Here is a 20,310-nt window from a genome sequence, read left to right on the forward strand (position 1 = left end):
TCAGGCATGGCTTCCTCCATTATCAACATCCCCCTCCAGAGTGGAACCTGAAGGTTATAACTGACGAACCCACACGGACACATCATAATCACTCAAGGTCCATAGTTTATATTAAGGTTCACTTTTTGTGTTGTACATTCTATTGGTTTGGACAAATATGTAATGACATGTATTTATTATTCTAGTATCATAGAGAGCAGTTTCACTGACCCTAATTATCATTAAGTTTTGACAGAGTAGATGGAGATCCAAGGTATCCAATTTTGTTTTCCAAAGACCCCTGTTTTGTGATTAAGACACAAGATATAGTAGATACTACAGATATGACAACTCTTATGGGGGGAACCGGCATTCCCCATACAACTAGTTTTAAGTTATACAGGGCTACAAGTTTCCTCAGCACTGTTCCTTATGAGTTTAGTGTCAACTCCTTTTTGATTTTTGAAAGTCTGAATTTGAAAAAAAAACCACAGAATCATTGTGTACTAAGCTGCCACATTCTCACTATGTTGAGAAGGAATCTTGTCTACAACACTGTCAATTTTGTATTCGATTTAAATTTCCTTAAACAGGCCAGGCCATTCTCTGTAAATCTGGAGGCATTATAATGTAGCATTTTATGATGACATGTTACTTTTTATTGCCTGAGTCCATTCTTTCTGATGCTCAGGGTTGTTTCCAGTGATTTGTAATTACAGACCTAAAATATATCATGTGGGTACTTTATTTCCTGTTCTAGGTTTGGGTTTCACGCTAAAGTAAGCCTGGAACCAAGACCCTTAAGAGTTACAAACATAGTGTGTAGGTCATAGAACAAAACGTAGAAGTACAACAAATGCCAAGCAGCCTCTGCCAGAAACATTTTATTATTTGTGAGAAACAAGGCCTACATTACAGAGTTGAAAGGAAGAGGAAGAGGGAAGAGGAAGACAAATGTTCAACACCTGGAATCAAGTGAAGGGTGGTATTAAAAAGTTTAATATCCTGTTTTTATAAAACCCTCCACATTATGGACAATGTAATAGTTTATATGTAAATTGGGTACATTTGATGTGGCTTTTTGTTGTTTTGCAGTCTGAGGCACTCCCGCTCCCCTGAGACAGGATGCAGCTTGAGAAGAAGGGAGAAAACTAGAGGCAGGGTACAGAAGCTTCCAGAATAGTAGTACTGAATTCTCCTAAGTTTCAAGCTGCTGCTGTAGTTTCTGATGAATCACCTATCTACTGTTTCCAAACTTTGCATTTATATTTTTTTAGGCGTCTCCTTATCTTAAAACTACATAATATTCACTTTCCTTAACCAAGAACATTCATTCATAACTATGGATAAAAGCAGAGATAATCCTTATAACATAAAACAAGGGATCAATTTGTGAGTATTAAATGTTCAATTGTCTGTCTTTGGGTTCATTTAAGTATAGTTTTTAGACTCCCAGCCATCATAAAACCTTTTTAGGTCACCCCAAAATACACAGCAGGACATAACAAACACTGGACGTACAGCTTTTTATTAGTGACTTGTCTAATCAACTCTTTGAAATTATTTTTCTAGCTAAACAGAATATATCAGAGGCTACAACCATCGAACTGAATGTCCTTGCAGAAACTGCATCACACAGTTTATCCAAAGAACTGCAAATGATACCTGACAGAACTACACCAGTCATCCCTTTAATCACTGACTTACCTGTCATTACCACAAAGTTTCCTTCTATGGGAAATATAGTCAATTTTGAACAGAAATCCACAGTTCAATCTCAAACTGTCACATACAGATTAGCCACGGAATTACATACACCTGCTGGGAGAACTAAGAAGCCTTGGGATATGGACTATTACTCACCTTCAGTTTCAGGACCACTTGGAAAGCCAGACATATCTGAAATTAAGGAAGAAGTGCCCCAAACAACAACTGTCATCTCCCCTCATGCTACTGATTCATGGGATGGTGTCATGGAAGATATACAAACACAAGAATCAGTTGCACAAATTGAACAAATAGAAGTGGGTCCCTTGGTAACATCTGTGGAAATCTCAGAGCACATTCCTTCCAAGGAGTTCTCTGTAACTGAAACACCATTTGTATCTTCAACAATGACCCTGGAAGCCAGAACTGAAAAGAAAACAGTAAGCACTATTTCTGAATCAGTGACCGCAACCCACTATGAATTCACCTTGGGAGAAGATGATGGTGAGGACAGAACATTTACAGTTAGATCTGATCAGAGTACCTTGGTCTTTAGCCAGATACCTGAAGTCATTACAGTGTCAAAGACTTCAGAAGACACCACCTCTACTCAACTAGAAGATGTGAAGTCAGTCTCGACAATTGTCTCACCTATAACTATGCGTGACAATGATGGATCATCCACGGACAACTGGGAAGAGAAACAAACTAATGGTAGGAAACTTGAAGATTTTTTTGGCCAGGATGTATCCTCTACACCTTTCCCACCACAGCATCATACAGAAGTAGTATTGTTTCCTTATTCTGATGATAAAACATTAGTCAAAGGAATAGCCACAGTTATTTATCCCTCTCTGCAAACAGAAATAACACAAGGAAGAGAAAAAACAGAAACACAAAGACCAGAGCTGAGAACAGATACTTATATCAATGATAAAATACAGGAAAAGATCACCGAAGATCCATTTATAAGAAAAACAGAGGAAGAAGGTGGCTCTGGAATGAAGTTCTCTACAGCTTTCTCAGAGCAAAGTCATCTTACAGAATCTTCAGTGGAAATGACCAAATCTTTTGAGTCCCCAACAGTGACAACAACAAAACTAAGTGTGGTGCCTACAGAGGCAAGAGATGTGGAAGAAGACTTTATAACAACTCCGGTTGGTTTAGAAACAGATGGCTATCAAGACGAGACAACGAATGTGGGTTTTACATCCCACAGCACTTTAAATGTGGAAGTAGTCACTGTATCAAAATGGTCATGGGATGAAGATAATACAACCTCAAAGCTGTTAGGGTCAACTGAACATGCAGGCTCTCCAAAATTTCCCCCTGCCCTACCCACCACTACAGGAGTGAGTGGAAAGGAAAAAGAAATCCCAAGTTTCACTGAAGATGGAGGAGATGAATTTACTTTTATCCCAGGTAGTACTCAAAAGCCATTAGAGCAGTTTACTGAGGAAGACACAACAGACAATGGGAGATTCACAGTTAGATTTCAGCCAACTATATCAATAGGCATTTCAGAAAAGTCAACTTTGAGAGATTCCATAACTGAAGAAAGAGTTCTACCTATCACAGGCATGGAAGATCTAGTTGTTCATGCAACCAGAGAAGGAAGTGCTTTGGATGAAGGAGAAGATATGGATGTCTCTAGGCCTGTATCTACTGTTCCCCAATTTGTACATACTTCAGATGTGGAAGGATCAGCATTTGTTAATTACAGTAGCACCCAAGAACCTACTACTTATGTAAACACTTCCAATACCAGTCCTCTTTCTATAATTCCCAAGACAGAGTTGGGAGCGTTGGTACCTTCTGTTCCATCAGAAGATGAAGCTCTCGGTGAACCCTCTGAAGACATACATGCCATTGATCGGACTGATCTTGAGGCAACTATTTCTCCTGAAACTATAAGAACAACAGAAATTACAGAGAGAACAACTCAGGAAGAATTCCCTTGGAAAGAACAGACTCCAGACAAACCAGTACCTGCTCTCAGTTCTATAGCTGGCATAGCCAAGGAGGCAATAACACCTTCGGATGAAGGAGACAGTGATGGGTCAGCATATACTGTCACTGAAGACCATTCAGTGACAGGTTCTGAGAGAGTCCCAGTTTTAGAAACAACTCCAGTTGGAAAAATTGAGCACAGTATGTCTTATCCACCTACTGCTATCACTGAGCCCAAAGCAAAAACAGATGAAGTGGTAACACTAACACCAAGCATGGGTCCAAAGGTATCACTAAGTCCAGGGCCCGAACAAAAATATGAAAGAGAAGGTACGAGTCCAAAGGGAGTTGCATCACCTTTCAGCACCAGTGTTACCCAGCTTTTAGAGGAAACCACTACTGAGGAAAGAGAGAAAACATCCTTAGATTATACTGATTTAGGCTCAGAATTATTCAAAAAGCCCAAAGCCACAGAACTCCCAGAATTTTCAACAATTAAAGCCACAGTTCCAAGTGATACCACTACAGCCTTCAGTTCAGTAGTCGGACTTCACACAACTTCAGCATCCACTGAGCTGCCTCTCATTGATGGGGAACCTGGTGAAGAAACCACCAGTGACATGGTAATCATTGCAGAATCAGCAGCTCCTGTTCCTCCCACCACCCTTAAGGATATTGTAGCCAGGCGAACGGAAACCGATATTGATAGAGAGTATTTCACAACTCGAACGACTCCTTCTGCTACACAGCCAACAAGACAGCCGACTGTGGGAGGCAAAGAGGCCTTCAGACCTCAGCCACTTTCCACTCCAGAATCCCCAGTGGGGACAAAATTCCACCCTGACATAAATGTTTTTATTATTGAGGTCAAAGAAAACAAGACAGGTAAGTCTTTGCTTTCTAGACATACCAGTGAAGGCAATCAGCATTTTATCTTGAAAATTACTTTTGGGGAAAAGAAAAAAAACAACCTACCAAATGCTGCCATTAGAAGATAACTGGAGTGTGAAAAAAATTCTGTGTTTTAGCTTCACAGATTTGTACAAGCATTGGAAGAATATGTTATACAATTTGGAAGAATGTTAGATACGATTTTGTTAAAAGTCATAAGAAGCCCTGCTTTGTCATCTAATATAACCAAATCATCATGTTACATCACTTCAAAACATGCAGAGCAAAATGTTTTAATTTCAATGTCTTTCCATGCATTACTACTCAAGGTAGCACTAGGCTGTGTTAACATTCCATTGGTCTTTAACTATTAACCTTCAGTACCTTCATTGTGGACAGCTAAACTATATTTCTTATTCCTAGGGCTGAGAGATGTCTCAAGTGTGCTTCGGTTTTTCTCTTTCAGTATTTTGCAAGTTTATTATATGACTTATGGGGTGGGTTATATAGGTCTGTTGTTTAAATGTTATTTTCATGCACGTTCAACCTGTTTTTAAGCTGTTGTCCTTGGGTATTTTAACAAGTCTTTAAATATTTAGAACAAATACAATCCAGCTCAGTTCTAGGAAATATAATTCATTGTATCAAATATAATTTCAGAAGGTGGATATGTCAGCATTACCTCATTACCAGGCTATAATGTTCTTTATTTTATGATTTAATTGTTTTATTTCTAGGAATATTTGCAATGTCTTCTGTTTTGTGCAAATATTTTATTTGTCTCTTCCGAAATGCTTACAGGCTGTGCTCTTGTATTGATTAATACTTGCAATTTTCATTATCAAACATAACTTATTCCTTCTTAAAGGTCAGACCACACCGTCTTTTAAGTTGGGTAAGCTGAGTTAAGAATATATAGCAGGTACAGTTCAATAGATCAATTCAGATTTGTTTGTCTTTTTCTAATTCAGAAGTTCAGATAATTGATCTTAGTTAAGTTACTGTATTCTATTTTAAATATGTGAATTAAATTACTAAATATTTATTTTTTTTCCTTGACATAGCTCTGAGAAGTTGGGTTAGAATACTTTTTTTTTTTTTTTTTTTTTGAAGCAGGTTTTCTCTCTTCCTGTTGGGATATTCCCTTTAGGGTGTCATTTTACTTAAGAGTGATACTATCTTCATTAGAGTACTCAGGAGTGCACCTGTTGGGAACAGGTAACTCTACGGTCAAGTCAGTTGGCTTCTAGTACTGTACAAACTTTATAGCTTCAACTATCCAGAATTTTCTCATTGTAAAAGCTCTTGCCAGGGCAGTAAATAGTAGAGACAGGAATACATTCCCAGAGTACTGAAGTTAATCTCCACTTTCCAGTACAGTTGAAAGAAGCCAGGATTGGAGCATTATTTTCCTGCTAATGGTGCTGTTTCTTGGAGACCATAACGTATTTCCTCTTATATTCCTTTTCTGCCTCTTGGAACTGTAGTTGGAGAGAGAAGATGAGTTGACACATATTCGGAATGAGGATCACTGTCATTAGGGTTGAAAAAATGACAAGAAGGTGTTACTATGAAAAAGAAAGAAGTGAAGAGAAGTGAAAAAAAAAATTACTACCAACGCTTACAATTTGAGAATTAAAACAAAATATTTGAATGAGACATGATGCAGCAGTTTTTCCCAATTGACTTCCTTGTTAGTGTAGATACTAAATTGAATCCAATAATCTAGAAAGCAGTAAAAAGTGTTCTGCATTTAAAAACTCTTCTAAATGGTAAACTGTGTGTTAAGTTTAGAGTGATCAAATTACAAAATGGAAAAGTGAAACTTGATCTCCCTGGAAGAATTGGCAGTCATCAGAAAAAAAAAAAAATCTAAGTTTATAAATGGTTACCCGAAATGGAGGGTCTGAGTAACCTCACTAGAAACCATTTATACAAAGGTGCATATTTACATTTGAGTTGTGAACTTAATTCAGCTGGGTCTGGGAGACATGACTAGGTGTTTCCTTCCCCTTTTAAAACATGGGACCATGATTTGTCTTCAAACTAATTTTTATTCAGCATTGATAACGATTGGTTACAAAACTCTGTGGAAACAGAATACTAGGTTATCTCCATGAGGACGGGATTCCACTGTCTGTGTGTTGGGGGACTATTTGTCTAGTTTCCTCCCTCTATTTCTCTTTCTCTCTTCTATCTATCATTTTTGAGTGCTTTCTATAAGCCATTCTCATAATGATTAAAAGCATTATGTATTGTCTTAAGAAGACAATGAGGTTTACTCAGGTCCAACTGCTTACTTTTACTTACTTTGTTTCCTATGAGAAATTTAATTTTTCAAGCATTTTGAACTTTGGCAAGAGAAAACTCTAAAGCAGATGTTAAATTAATGAGTTCTAAGGCAGGTGTACATTAACAAGGAAAAATACAACCTTTTTAGGTATCAAGGCACATTTTTCCAGACTGGAAAATCCTCGGTACATGTATGAATTTGTATAAATCTAATCACAAACATAGAATTGACCTCTACACATACTGTATATCCAAGTAAGCAAAAATACCACCCATGCTACACTAAAACAAGGCATTCATAACTTTTTTGCTGCACTCAGCAAGTCATATAAATCTTGATTTTCTTTTTTTACTGCTATGAAACAAAACATGCTACTCAGGACACGTTTATGTTATATTTGCTTAAATGGATCTTAATAGCAACTTAGGGTGCTGTTGCTAGAGGGTAACTATGGTTAGCAGTTAAAAAAATCTGAAGGAACTTTTCAGCTCATAAAAGTTTTATGAGCTGAAAAATGGTATGGGGTGTGTTTAACAGTGGTTCAGGGGATACTGAAAACATGACTCCTGTCTATTTCAGGAGTAATTTGCACACCTGCATTTTGAAACATTATTAAAGGTTTTCTTTGTGAACATGTATGAAGTCTATAGGACTTAAAGGTATAGAAAGAGTTTCTGTAGTTCTGGGCTTTTTTAAAAAAAGAAAAAAGAATGCTTTTTCTCTAAATCATCTGAAATGTCACAGGTTAGTGTGACAGAGCTGTGAATGTTTTTAAAAACTGACCTATTGGTGTCTTTAAATCAAAGAATAATTTGGAAATATGCAAATATTATTATGCAAATGCTCATAGTTATAACCTTAAAATAAGTGGCTTACTAGTTTTTTTTAAAAAAACAAGTTCATATATGATATATACTATTTGTCAGGCTGGCTTGATGTTATTTGTCTTCTCAGATGGTCTTTATTTTTTTTTTTTGCTAGTTTTCTAATTTATATTTATCTAAATCTGAGTGTAAGGAAAATGTAAAGCCAGACTAAAATTACATAAATAGGAAGATTGATAAAGTAATGAATGTAATGATATAAAAGATTAATGAGATTTTGAGAAAGACAATTTTGGCTTCTATATTAGAATTCATTGGGCTCGGTTTCCTTATTGACAATTATGGTACTTTATTGCTTACTTGACATCATTCAAAAATAAATCCCATGTGATTAATCCCGTCTGCATTTTTGTTTGTACATTCTAGAAATGTACATAAAGCTATAGATTTACTTTATGAATATGATAGTGTTGAGGAAAGGGTAAAAAAAGAAGAAATATTGGCTGTGAAAACAGAAGATATCTGGGCAAATGCCAATATTTATACCATTCATTACACAGTCATCATTTTTTAAAAGGTAATGTTTATACAAGATAGTGTCATATAATTTTAAATCACATACTTTTTATTTTTGTAGAATTTATTATGTAGAAAAATTGCTTTCATATTTTTTTATTATAAGATCAGATTCCTTTCTTCAGACAAAATCTTATTCAGGGCCTTCATATTTTGAGCAGATAAGAGAGTGGCTGTACTGGTTAACATTTGAGGGGGGAGACAGGAGCCCCCCTTTCTTGAAACCTCTGCCTTTTGCCCTTGGTAGTTTCTAAAATAATGTGCACCACAGCACATAGCTAGAAAGAGAATTATATTATCTAGACAACTCAAAATAAAGCAGAAACAATTACTCATCCCTGAATGTATTGATTTTTATAGTTAAAACATTTTTAAAATTGGTCCGATTCACACTAGACTGACACACATTTATTAACATTTACCTTTCAATGATTTTGTATAATGCTGAGTAAAGCAAATTAAGCAAATCTAGTTTCAATCATATTGATGCCTATGTGTAATTGGAATGATATGTAGTTACACTGCAGAATGTCCTATGGATGTGCAGAGCTAAACCCTCACCCAGCTCACACTTAGAGCTTCAGACTTTCAGACCCCGTTTTACATACGCGAATATTATCATGTTTAAATCTCAGAGATAACTTGTGAGACAACTCGGGAAAGTATTGCAGATGGGCAAACAGAGGCACACTGGGTCTGACCCTGTTGGCACTGGGTCTACCAGCCTTGACACTCCTGGGAGCATTGTTGCAGGGAGGTGATTCTGTCACCTGATAAACACACAGGAGGGATGACCTCCTATTGGCTCAGGTGCTGACCTGTCCACCAATTCCTGAAAGAGAATAGACTCTGGAAAGACTGGCTTCTCATCGGCGTTCTATTGGATTGTTCAGAGTAGATGACTTAGGTTTAATTTGCTGCTGCTATGGGGTTACTGTGCACCCTATTCAGAGACCTACTATGGAAAGGGAACAGCATGCTGAAATCAGTAGCCCTGACTATAGGTTGCTTCGTTCCTGCACAATTTTGGAGCACATCCTTGAGAGTGGATGGGGCTGGTGCCTGCACACATGAGTGGTTTCCTTTGCTGTACTCCAGCTGTGGCTCCCTGCCAGAGAAGCACATTTTTCTGCGGGGAGGGAGGGGGGATTGAGATGGCTTCTCCCTTCCTCCTTGGCTTCCCTAAGTCTAGAAAAGGATTGAGTTTCTCTTTTATTAGTCAAATAATGAAAAAGGAAAAGACTATCTACTATCCCTTCATTTCTGCAATATAAATAAAGGATTGACCTTACTGTTTCTAAATTATTGAGCTTAACACTGCACTACAGACCAAAGGTTGGTTACCTTTTTAAAAAAGTCCTCCTAAGTGAAATATTTTGTGTATATAACATATACATGCACCTGCCGCTCAGATACAGACACACACATACATAGAATCGCAATTTTATAATGCTCTATGAATGTCTTATGAATTAAAGAAACTGAAATTGTTTTCTTCACCGCTTGAGGTTTAATAATCAAAGATGTGGTCCATAGATGACTAAAAGGAACTTTATCTTCTTCCTAAGATGAACCAATGCCTTTTTTTCTTTTCTGAAAATGACGTTTGCAATTACAACTTGTCATTATCAAAGCTCCTACTGAGGTGGAGTGTTATCCAAAGACAAATACCACTTAGCTATCATTGGCAGCAACCTGAGAGAAGGGTTCACACTACCTGCCCCTGAGTACAGTCAATCAAAGATTATTTTCAGGTAAAGCTACAGTATGCCAAGTCCTTTGACAGATATTAAAAGGGGCACAAAATAAACATAAACCACAGGCCCTGCTCTCAAGGACTTTAAGTGCATTTGGGAACCCATATTAACACAAATATAATTGCAGAATAAGAACATATAATGACACACTAAGTCGTATGGTATTGGCTGTGAATGGCAGATGAGGTCAGCGAAGGAAGGACTCGACGAAGGCAGGAAAGTCAGAGACTGTTTCATGAGAATGACGAGACTTAGCCGGTCCTTGTTGGAGGGGTAGATCAAAAACAAATTAATGGAAACCAGTTATTAGCTTAGTGCTTCCCAACCTAGGCTCAAAAGTGGACCTAAGGAGCTCCAGGTCTAACCAGACATTTTACTAAATAACGCTGGGACAATAGAGAGGGCAAGACCTGCTTCAGAAGATGCTTGGCTTTTTAGGATTCACCTGGAAATGATTACAGGTTCCTGAAAACCAGAGATATTCAGCCAACTTCTTCAGGAGGGAGTGTTCTCAAATTATTTTTGTGTTCTTCAGTGATCCATATTTTTTTGATAAGGATAGCATCATCTGTAGGTTCAGTATATTTAACTTTTCAAGATACAGTCCCATGAAATATCATGGTTCACAGTCATCCAGTGGTAAAGTTCAATAAAACGACATTGTAAAGAGTGGGCTGCATACTCTAAAAAGTGACTTAAAAGTTTATGACATCTTAATTCAAGTGAATTTTGAATCAGTAGTATTACAGAAACAGATACTATGAGTTGGGGAACCTAAAGTCAGTCCCTCTTTTACTTATCTGCAAGGTGGAGCAAGGAATTTCTTAGTTTCTTTGTCAGTTTTTTTCTCATTTATTCAACAAATACTCAAATAATTACTTTCTACACTAGACCTGGATTTTTGAAGCACACGCGCTCTGTGATATTCTGAATGAAATGGATGGGTAGTTATTTGGTTCCATAGGATACATAGAAAAGGTGGTTGATGTAGTGAAAAGAGCCTTTGGAAACAGACCTGGGTTCATTGTCAACATTGTTGTTTGCGATGTGTTTGACCTTGAATAAATTGCTTAATCCCTAAAGGCCTTAGTTGTTCTAACATTAAAACTATATAATAATACTGCGATCTCACCAGATTGCTTAAAGGAGAAAGGGATCTCTTCAAGGACTTGCCAGTCTCTATGATAGGAACGTTACACATTTAACACTCCGTGACTGCAAGCACCAAAAGCAGTGCCTGGCACATGGGACCTACTTAGTACAAACTAATCCCCTCTCAGTTTTAGCAATTATTGTATTCTGAATTTACAGGTGTAGGGAAATTTAAATTGTTTTGTATTAAATTGGTAAAAATTAAATTATCTTAAAATTCAAGATGATTTATACCATGGGGAGCCAAACTAATTAATTACATAGTATCTGCTTGACTGCAAGAGCTTGTTAAAATTTTAATCCTCTATGGATTGTGTTTGTTTCAGTGATGCTGTTTTGGGTGCAGATCAGAAGCAGCTGCAGCCTTTAGTCTACATTTAAATATCGTATTGATGCTCCAGTACCTATGTGTAGAATTCATTAGCTTTCTGCTCTTTTTCTTGTGTGAAAATTGGGCTTATGATTTTGGTAACTACCAATTTCGTTGTTTTTTTTGTTTTGTTTTGTTTTTCAGAGAAAAAGAGGAGTGTGTTTTTTTCCCCAAATCCTTTATAAAATTTTCCAGGTGCTGGGCCTAGCCTCTTCTTGCATATTCATAGAATGCATGGGCATTCCCTGCTGTCTTTTTGTTGTTGTCAAGGAAACCCCCCAGTTTTCTGCACAGGGATTACATTCTTCTTAATAGCTCTTAGATCATTCATTTGTGAGATGAATAAAAAATGTATTCACGGGTCCAGACCGTGTTCAGCACTTTGTGGGGGAGGGGTATAACCAAGGGGAGAGACATTCATGGTGAGAGGAGCAATAGGGGTACAAGAAATGGGAAAAAAAATGTTCTTAGGTTCCATCTTAATGAGGCAAAACCGAAAATTTTATGTCTTAAAGAAGGCATTGCCTATTTTTGTCAGTTTACAAAACATGACACCTCAGTGAGGTACAAAAAGGAGAGTTGGTTATTCAGTGGCTTCATGGATAGAATAATTACAAGAATGACTCTAATGGAAGGCCGTAGGGATGGTGATGTCTTGGTGAAAATTGTGGTGTATTTCTTTTCATTTGTATAGCAGTAGTTTGAATTCTTTACAGCAGAAAAGCAGCGGTAAAAAATGTAAAATATTCTTCCTTACAGCATCCTGTGGACAGCTGAGGACCAACTTGATTGCATGAAAAATTGGTGCTCCTTAGAGAGATACGCCAGTGTTTAGACTTTTGAGTATGAATCTGGAGGAAAACACCTGTCTTTTGGCAAGAAGGCTATAATTATTCTTAAAAAGAATGATTTGGTTCTTGGGAGGAAAATAAATTATGGTGAATCTTCTACATACTGGCTAGAATTACTGCGATAATGTATAAAGTATTGCTCCATAAATAATTTAAGGTTTATATAGAAGATTTTTTAAACTGGATAGGAAGAATCTCTGGGGTGAGAGGAAAAGTTTAATTATATTACAGCATTTCTTTCTGTGAAAATATGACATACCGTGTCACGGTGTTATATCTAGCGCTCCTTCTGCACGTGTATAATCAGTTTACCCCACCTTGTCTGGCTTCTAGTGGTTTCATCGTTTGGCTTTGTACCTCCATATTCCTGGTTCTCACAGGGTCATTTAGTTGCTTTGGCTATAAGATTTGTATACTGGGTTTCTGAAAGTTTTGGCTTTTCTAAGTTGAGGAAGAGAAAAAGAACTATAATGTATACTCTGTAGAGTGTAAGAGGACACAGTATAATTATTATTTTTCACTATGTTGCAATCTTACCTTGCTCTGCTCTTTGGGGGAGCCATTTTACTCTCTGGAGATAAAACATTCTCTGTCCATCTCTCTTCACACCTACCCCCAGGAAATGTGTTAGAGGTTTGTTGAAATAAAGTTATTCAATCAAGCTACTCTGTGGCTGGGAAAAAGAAGATATTGCAATCTATAGCCTAGTTGGAAAGGCAACTAGAAACAGTAAGCAAGAGAATATATAATAAAGGAAAATTGCTTGCTTTGGTACAAGGGAAAATTGAGGTAATATGAAATAATATAAGAAGCATCTTTAGCAGGCAGAGTCTCAGAATTGGCCTCACAGGAACCTGAGCATTCATCCCCTCACAAAACAATCACCCAGTACACCTGGGAAAGCCCAGAGTTGCACCAGCCAGCCACCAGCCAGCTAACCAACCATGATGCCATTCCTTGCAAGGCTTTGAGAAACACCAGGAAATCACCCAGCACATTAAATACTGTTAACATTGCTCCTCAACCCCAGCTGTATCTGAGAGTCACCAGGGAACCTCCAAATAAAAATAACCACCCCTCCCTCGCCACTGGACAACTTGAATCTGAACGAGTGGTGGGGTCAGGCATTTGTATATTTTTAGCTTCTCCTCTTAAATTTGCTTCATTTGTTTAATTTTTATTAGTAGTATCTGTATTTTTTAATGCACCCTGTGTGATTTGGATGCACAATGAGGACTGAACACTACTAGTAAACTAAAGGCTTTTTGACCTGCAGACAGCCGGCTGAAATACAGACATTCTTGGGGAAGGGACTGCTTTAATAAAGCCTCTGCCAGTTTGAGCTGTACTTTGCCAATTGTAAGGAGGGAAAAAATGTATCTATATCTACTTCAGTCTCCCATGAGTGAAATGGAGGTCTTTGATCAGACTTGGGGAAGTGTAGCTTTTGTCACCAATGTTAAATGAACCTTGGCATTCAGTGAGGAAGAAAACACAAGTAAATATCATTGAAATACATGTCTTTAAAAGTTTCAGGAATAATTGTTATTGAATCAGTAGTGATACTGAAGGGTGGAGAATATATCTCAAATTACCAAGAACTGCATACCTAACTTGGCTGTATCCATCCATGTTCTCCTCTCTGTCAACATGGAAAGTAAAAGAAAATATGTATGCTTATGGTTTAAAGATTCTTTTGGCTATACTGACAAAGTAATTTTTGTTCATTATACATTTACATTTGAGAATTGCAGTGATTACCACCCTAAGATAAACTTATATGTAGTGCTGGATTTGGAAAGAAAATGAATGATTAAAAAAATAGTGAGATTGTGCCTGCACATTTAGATTATCTGGATTTTTATAACTGTAAGTCTTCAGTGTTTGAGTTATCTATACGGTTCTTTAGTTGTATCTCAGAATTTGAGTTGTTATTGCAGTCAAAGAACAAAAATTTCTTTAGTCAAAAATGTAAATCTTTCAAAGGAAATATCAGAGTAGTAAAAGGTAAACCTTTTCAATCTTGATGATAACTGTGTAGACATTCTTCCAACTAAATTGCCAAAAGAGGGACTAAGTGGCCAGAGTATGAAGAGCATTATGTGTGGAAAGGATCCCTTCATTTTAATTATGGAATGTAGAATTTAGTAAGAGAGGTGAGATAAAAATATAAAACAACTTTGGAATTTATAAATAAGAAACAATATGACATAAATCCTGTGGCATACAAATCAAAGATACAACCAGCTTAGGCTAAGGAGTTTTAGAGAAGATATTATATATTGGAGAACTGAGGGTTTCATCTGGATCCTTCATAAATGAATGGGTGAAGTTCAAATGGGGATTTATAAAGTCTACCAAATGGGGGGCGAGGGGGTTCTTCTTGAGCAGAAGTCAGAGATGGGAATGAGGATATGGAGACAGGGCCGTGGAGCTGCTGTTCTCCAGTGCAGAGAAGCAGAGAATGACAACAGAGAACTGAAGGAAGAGGATAAATGTGGGGACAGTTAATGGAGCTGTGTGAACACTGTGTTGTAGAGGTCAGGTGGAAGAGGTGACCAGAAACTACTACTGACTTTTGAAGAAAGAAGTGGAATAATTTAAAAAAGAAAAAAAGTGTTTGGTAAAGTTTAGCTTAGTAGCTATCATTTGGGGGTGGGGAAGGCTTAGAAAGGAAATGTATATATTTACTTATGAGAGGCATTTGTTTTACTTTAGTCAAGGCTTTTACTTAAATTTTAAATCCATGAATCTGACCAAAGCATTTTTCTGGTGTTAGGATGTCTGGTAATCTATCTATCTATCTATCTATCTATCTATCTATCTATCTATCTATCTATCTATCTATCTATCTATAATAAGCTTTGACAATGATAGAGAACTAGGATGAAAAAGATAATAAAAGTACTGCCCTATGGTTGGTTTTTGTTTATTTGTTCTACTTTCAAGGAAACATTTAAAAACCAAATAACCTGGCTTACTTTCATAAAGCTCTTTATCTCATTGTTCAGAAATGATTGAAGGGCCCAAAAGTACTTGATTATGCTCTCCAGCAAAGCCCTTACTCTTTAAAAATTGGAAGTTATAATCCCTTGGGCCTTTTCTCTAAGCAAGAAGAGCCCACACTCAGTGATATTTCCTTAAACGCACTTATAGCACATGAGTGTATCTAAATATATTCTTTCCACTTGAGGGAACAACATTACTAGAGGATTATCTGAAGTTGGGAAAAGAGATGATACCCATTTATCATCCTCATAACATGTCTGCCTCTTAAAAGTGAGGTCATCAGGAACGTTTCTACTGTCTATATATATATATATATCTCTTACCCTTTCTGGGTATAAAATTCATGAATTGAGAAATATTGAGCTTCTTGCTCAGCAAGAGGGGTCTGTCAGTATAAGATAACATGCATGGGTGATGCACCAAATGAACCTCGGCTAGCAGAGCTAATAGAGAGAGATGGGTCACAGAATCCAATATTGATCTCCCAACCTTTAGTTCAATCTCTCATCTCTGGGGAGATTGAGTATTGATATAAATATTACATAAATTTCAATATTAAGATAATTAACAAAAATATTTGACAGAATCTGGGGAGAATGTTTATATCTTGATTACTAATGTCATTTTTTTTTTAGCATCATGTGTTGGTACCATTTTAATCTCAAATTTTGAAAATGTTGAGGAATTTAAGATGTCTGAGATAATCTGGTTGAAATTCACATTAGGTCGTTTGCTTTGCTTCATAAGGGGCCAGTTAGAATTTTATTTTAATTAAGAATATATTAAAAGTGAATGAAATTGAAGCATTTATTTCTGAGTGGTTATTAGATCTATAGGTATGTGTCACAAAATCGAAACATCTTAAAGAACTTCAAGCTTTCTCTAGTTAAATTCTATAAGTATTTCTCACAAACTTCAGTATGGCTGTCTATTGTATTTTTAAAATAAGGAAACAAAATCTCGCTCATTAAAATGAAATCATTTTAATAAAGAAATGTGATCCTGATATATTTCTGCTGAATAGATTGGTATATGCTTACATTTAATTAAAAGCTCTTAAACTTAAATTGTAAATTTCCCTAAAGAGAACATGAACTTTATCCAGCTGCCTATGCATCTTAGCAACTATGTTTTGTGTCGGCTAACAGTATGACTGGAATACTTGTGCTATGTCTACAAAACTCCGCCATGAAGTACTTAAAAGTACTTGGTGAATAATTTGAGGTCAGCTAGCAATAAAGCTTTGTGTGAAATGCCACTAAAAAAATCTATTAACCATGGTACCAGTATATTCGAGTCAAGCTGTTAAAATACATTCACATAAACATAGAAAAGATTGTACACACACTGTGTAGAGTTCTGTGGTTTGACTCTGGAAATCCAAATAAAAGTTATATTACCCTTAGAATAAAATTCTAAAATAGAGCAGTCTTTTATAAGGACTTGTTCATCCAAGAGGTGAGAATGTTAATTATTCCATCAGGTTGTACTGTTAATACAAAATAGAGCAGATCACGATTTTGGAACGAGCTACCTGCTTTCACAATAGCACAGGTGTCCCCCTTCTCCCACCATGCCCTACAAGGAAACTTTTCTATTTTTAATAATTATAGCTTTTGCAACTGTCTGATAACATGTGTGCTGGGTGTAGAGTGGTGATAAGAAAGGGGGGACGAAGAAGTAATTTCACCAACTGAATAAACAACGGGGGAGCAAATAGGAGTAGGGGTTAGACGTAAGGTGGCAATGAAAGGAGTGTGGGTGGCAGGAAAGTATTCGCCTATCTAAACTAGATAGATTTCATACCACTATACCCTCCTTGAAGTTTTAGAACTATGAGAATAAACTAGCCATACTGAAAGAATAAAATGTAAATTGATCTGTAGAGAATCTGCTGGCAGAAAAAATTCTCTTCAAAGCCCTAGGCAAATAATATTTCCCTCATCCTCAAACCAATATTAAGGAATCCAATGAAACCATTTGGAAACTGATGCAACTTATTTAAACAATGAGTATTAGTCACTTAATTGTGAGAATATACCTCTAAGAAAAAGGACACAAAATAATTTCAACTCTCATTTTGTATGCTTCGTTTTATTTAAGAATTCTCACTTAGAAGAACATTTTTGTAATACATATCAAATGAGTCCTTTTTAAAATAAATCTTTGCTCCTCAATCACTATTATGACGAGCTGATAGTTCTTTGGTCATTGCCAACTTTGTGGCACAATGAGAAGCACAAGATAAAACAGCTTAAAATGTTTTCTACTATTCTGAAGGCAAGTGAGATCAGATACTTGGGAGGTAGGTGGAGAAAGAATCATGATTTAAATACAATGACTGGTATGCTTGCAATATGTACACTCAAACGTTTCCTTTTAAAATAAGGGAAAAAGAGTTTAGGAAGGCTATTTCTCTAACCTATTGGCAAGAGCATTTGTTCCTGAGAGACTGAGAGTAAGAACAAGAGCAAGAGAGACTTGGAAGATATGCTTTGAGTTCATAGGTCTCTATAAAGTTGGTAGGCAAGTGCCTACTGTTCAGTCTGATACCTAATAGATACTCAGTAAATACTGTGCAATCAGTTGGCTCCTGAGGAGATAATACAAGTGGGTGACATACATGGTTATGGTAATGAATTAAATTTTTGTGTGCAAAAGCTGAGCTGTGTTTGTAAAGTATATGCGAAGACCATCTCTTTGCTGTGTTTTTATTGCTGTGACTGAAATATTGTGATATTTGTTTAGATTAGAAAATGGAATACACTGCACCTAAGGGTTGAGTCTTTTGGTGAAATATTCTGATATGGTGATCTAAAGGGCTAAGGGAAGTCTTCATAGATTTATAAGTAATCAGAAATGTTAGAGTTCCTCATCCACTTAACACTGAGTGGAAAAAGGACTCAAATAATATACTTTCTTCATTGGAACTAAAATTAGAGAATATAAAGGGAATGCCAAGGTCTTTATTTAATTAAGTAGACTAAATACATGTTGATAGTGAAATTATTATAAAAGTTGTTGATTCTCAGTTAGAGTTCTTCATTCTTTCCTAGGAAAACATTTTATTTTTAAATTATTCATTCTATTGTAAAACATTTAGGTGAGAATCATGATGTGTCAGTTCCTGACATGTTGACATTTGACACACTGACAACCTCGTATCTTCTCTCTGCTTTTCTCCACTATACTTATTTTTACAGCTACCAACATCATACTTGATGGAATCTCCTTGTGTAATTATTCACTAAGAAGATCATGGAATATGTTTTTATCAGTTTTATTTTAAATAATATTTTTAAAAATAAGGAATTTATTTAGACAACCATACAAATCTATAATTGCAACGAGTATTTTTACCCTGTTCCTGGCCTCGCAGTTTATAAATAAACAATATTGAATGTTATTTCCTTATTTACTGTTTTGTTTGGCTGGAGAAGCTTGGTTGAATGATTAGTTTTATCTCCATTGTTTATATAAAGGTACAAAATGTGGTGGGAATTCTCTATATGTTTGACACAGATCAATGTTTCTTGTTAAAAATTCGTTCTGTATTTACATGAAAGGTACTGTGTGAATTTAATGTCTGTGTGTATGATATTTCTTAATGTGAATTCTAGTTTTATTTCCACATAATGAAAAGGGTTAAATGTAAAACAAGAGTATAAGCATTAAGATAGGCACATTTTTGAAGCTCCAGTTAAAACTTACGAAGTTGTACCTAATAATTTAACTGACTCTGGCTTAACTCAACTATATTCAGATAGTATTAGCAGTGACGGACTACTTAATTTGGTGATTAGACTTATTCATGTAATATTTCAAGAGATTCATTTATACAAAAGGCATTTAAAATGTATGCTCTCATATACATATATATGAATATGCATATATATTCTCTCATTCTTTTTTTATAGCAAAAAGGTAGGCTTCACCACAAGCCATATTACAAGGATTATTATCTGAAAATGTTACTGTGTCCTCTTTTAAAATATATATACCATGGGGCACTATAAGATCACTGTAACAACTTCAGTGATCCAATATTGAATGAACTTATTTGTTTAATTAGTTTTTGAAAAAAGGTAAGGCATTTAGTCATTTTCGTAAGTTTGGTGATTAGGAGTAGTTGGCAGAAATTGTCTGTATTTTAAATTTTAATATATTAGAGCTATGCATTGATCTCACTTCTCTTATGGCAAAAATACTTTTTCATTTCTTTGAGTACCCATCAGCCTTTGTTTACATAGTTGAAAGTCTGGATGTATAGGGTAGAATGGGATGGAGATATAAGAAATGAACTGTAATGTGTGAAAGGTAATGAGGAAGTGTTTTTAGGTAGGAGTAACCCAGCCCTCCACAAATAGTATTTTATGGATATAGTACAGTGAAGATGCGATGGAATACAGAGATTTCTCTTTTGTTTTTATTAAAGTGAAAGGGGAAACGTAAATATAGTATATGTGTTCTAGTTACATAAAAATCTTGTGGTTTTTTTTTTTAACAAACCATAGTTAAAAACATAGATGGAGCTTCGTAGAGTTTTTACTGATAATTCATATACGTCTATAGTTATGTTGATGGATAAAGAACACAAGCAGTACTGCTTCCTTCTCACTAGAGTTTTTTTTCTTTTCTGACTTATCAGTAAATGCTAGATGTTGATCCTTACATACATGGAAAGGAGTGGTTTCTTGCAACAGGAACAATCTCCCTAGCAATGGGGGACACAGGTGGCTCCGTCATAATTATTCCTCCTGTAAGCTTTTTAGGTTTAGCCTGAGCATGTGTGGCATGGATCAGGACTATGATCCATGAAAACTATTTCTGCAGAAAACTATTTCTGCTGAAAACTATTTCTGCAACAGCATTCCTGGGGGCTGGAGAGCAAGATGCTGTACAATCCTCGATGTTTTACTTTGTCTTCTTCATGGGTCAGTGCACGCACAGG

At 36.1% G+C, this 20,310-nt stretch overlaps 1 protein-coding gene across 4 annotated transcripts in view; it reads left to right on the forward strand.

Annotated features, from left to right (window-relative positions):
• The window catches only part of VCAN (versican), a 103,723-nt gene that overhangs the window by 43,224 nt on the left and 40,189 nt on the right, over positions 1-20,310 (forward strand). For 3 of the 4 annotated variants that reach the window (XM_019746377.3, XM_019746374.3, XM_019746375.3), the window contains exon 7: positions 1,552-4,521. The exons of the other annotated variant lie outside the window; for it this stretch is intronic. In XM_019746377.3, coding sequence (XP_019601936.3) covers positions 1,552-4,521 — 2,970 coding nt within the window. The remainder of the gene's footprint in view (positions 1-1,551; positions 4,522-20,310) is intronic. 4 annotated transcript variants of the gene reach the window in all.

Source organism: Rhinolophus sinicus, chromosome 3, assembly GCF_057876585.1.
Source record: "Rhinolophus sinicus isolate RSI-liver-muscle chromosome 3, RSI-T2T, whole genome shotgun sequence".
In the NCBI taxonomy this organism is placed as follows: Eukaryota; Metazoa; Chordata; class Mammalia; order Chiroptera; family Rhinolophidae; genus Rhinolophus; species Rhinolophus sinicus.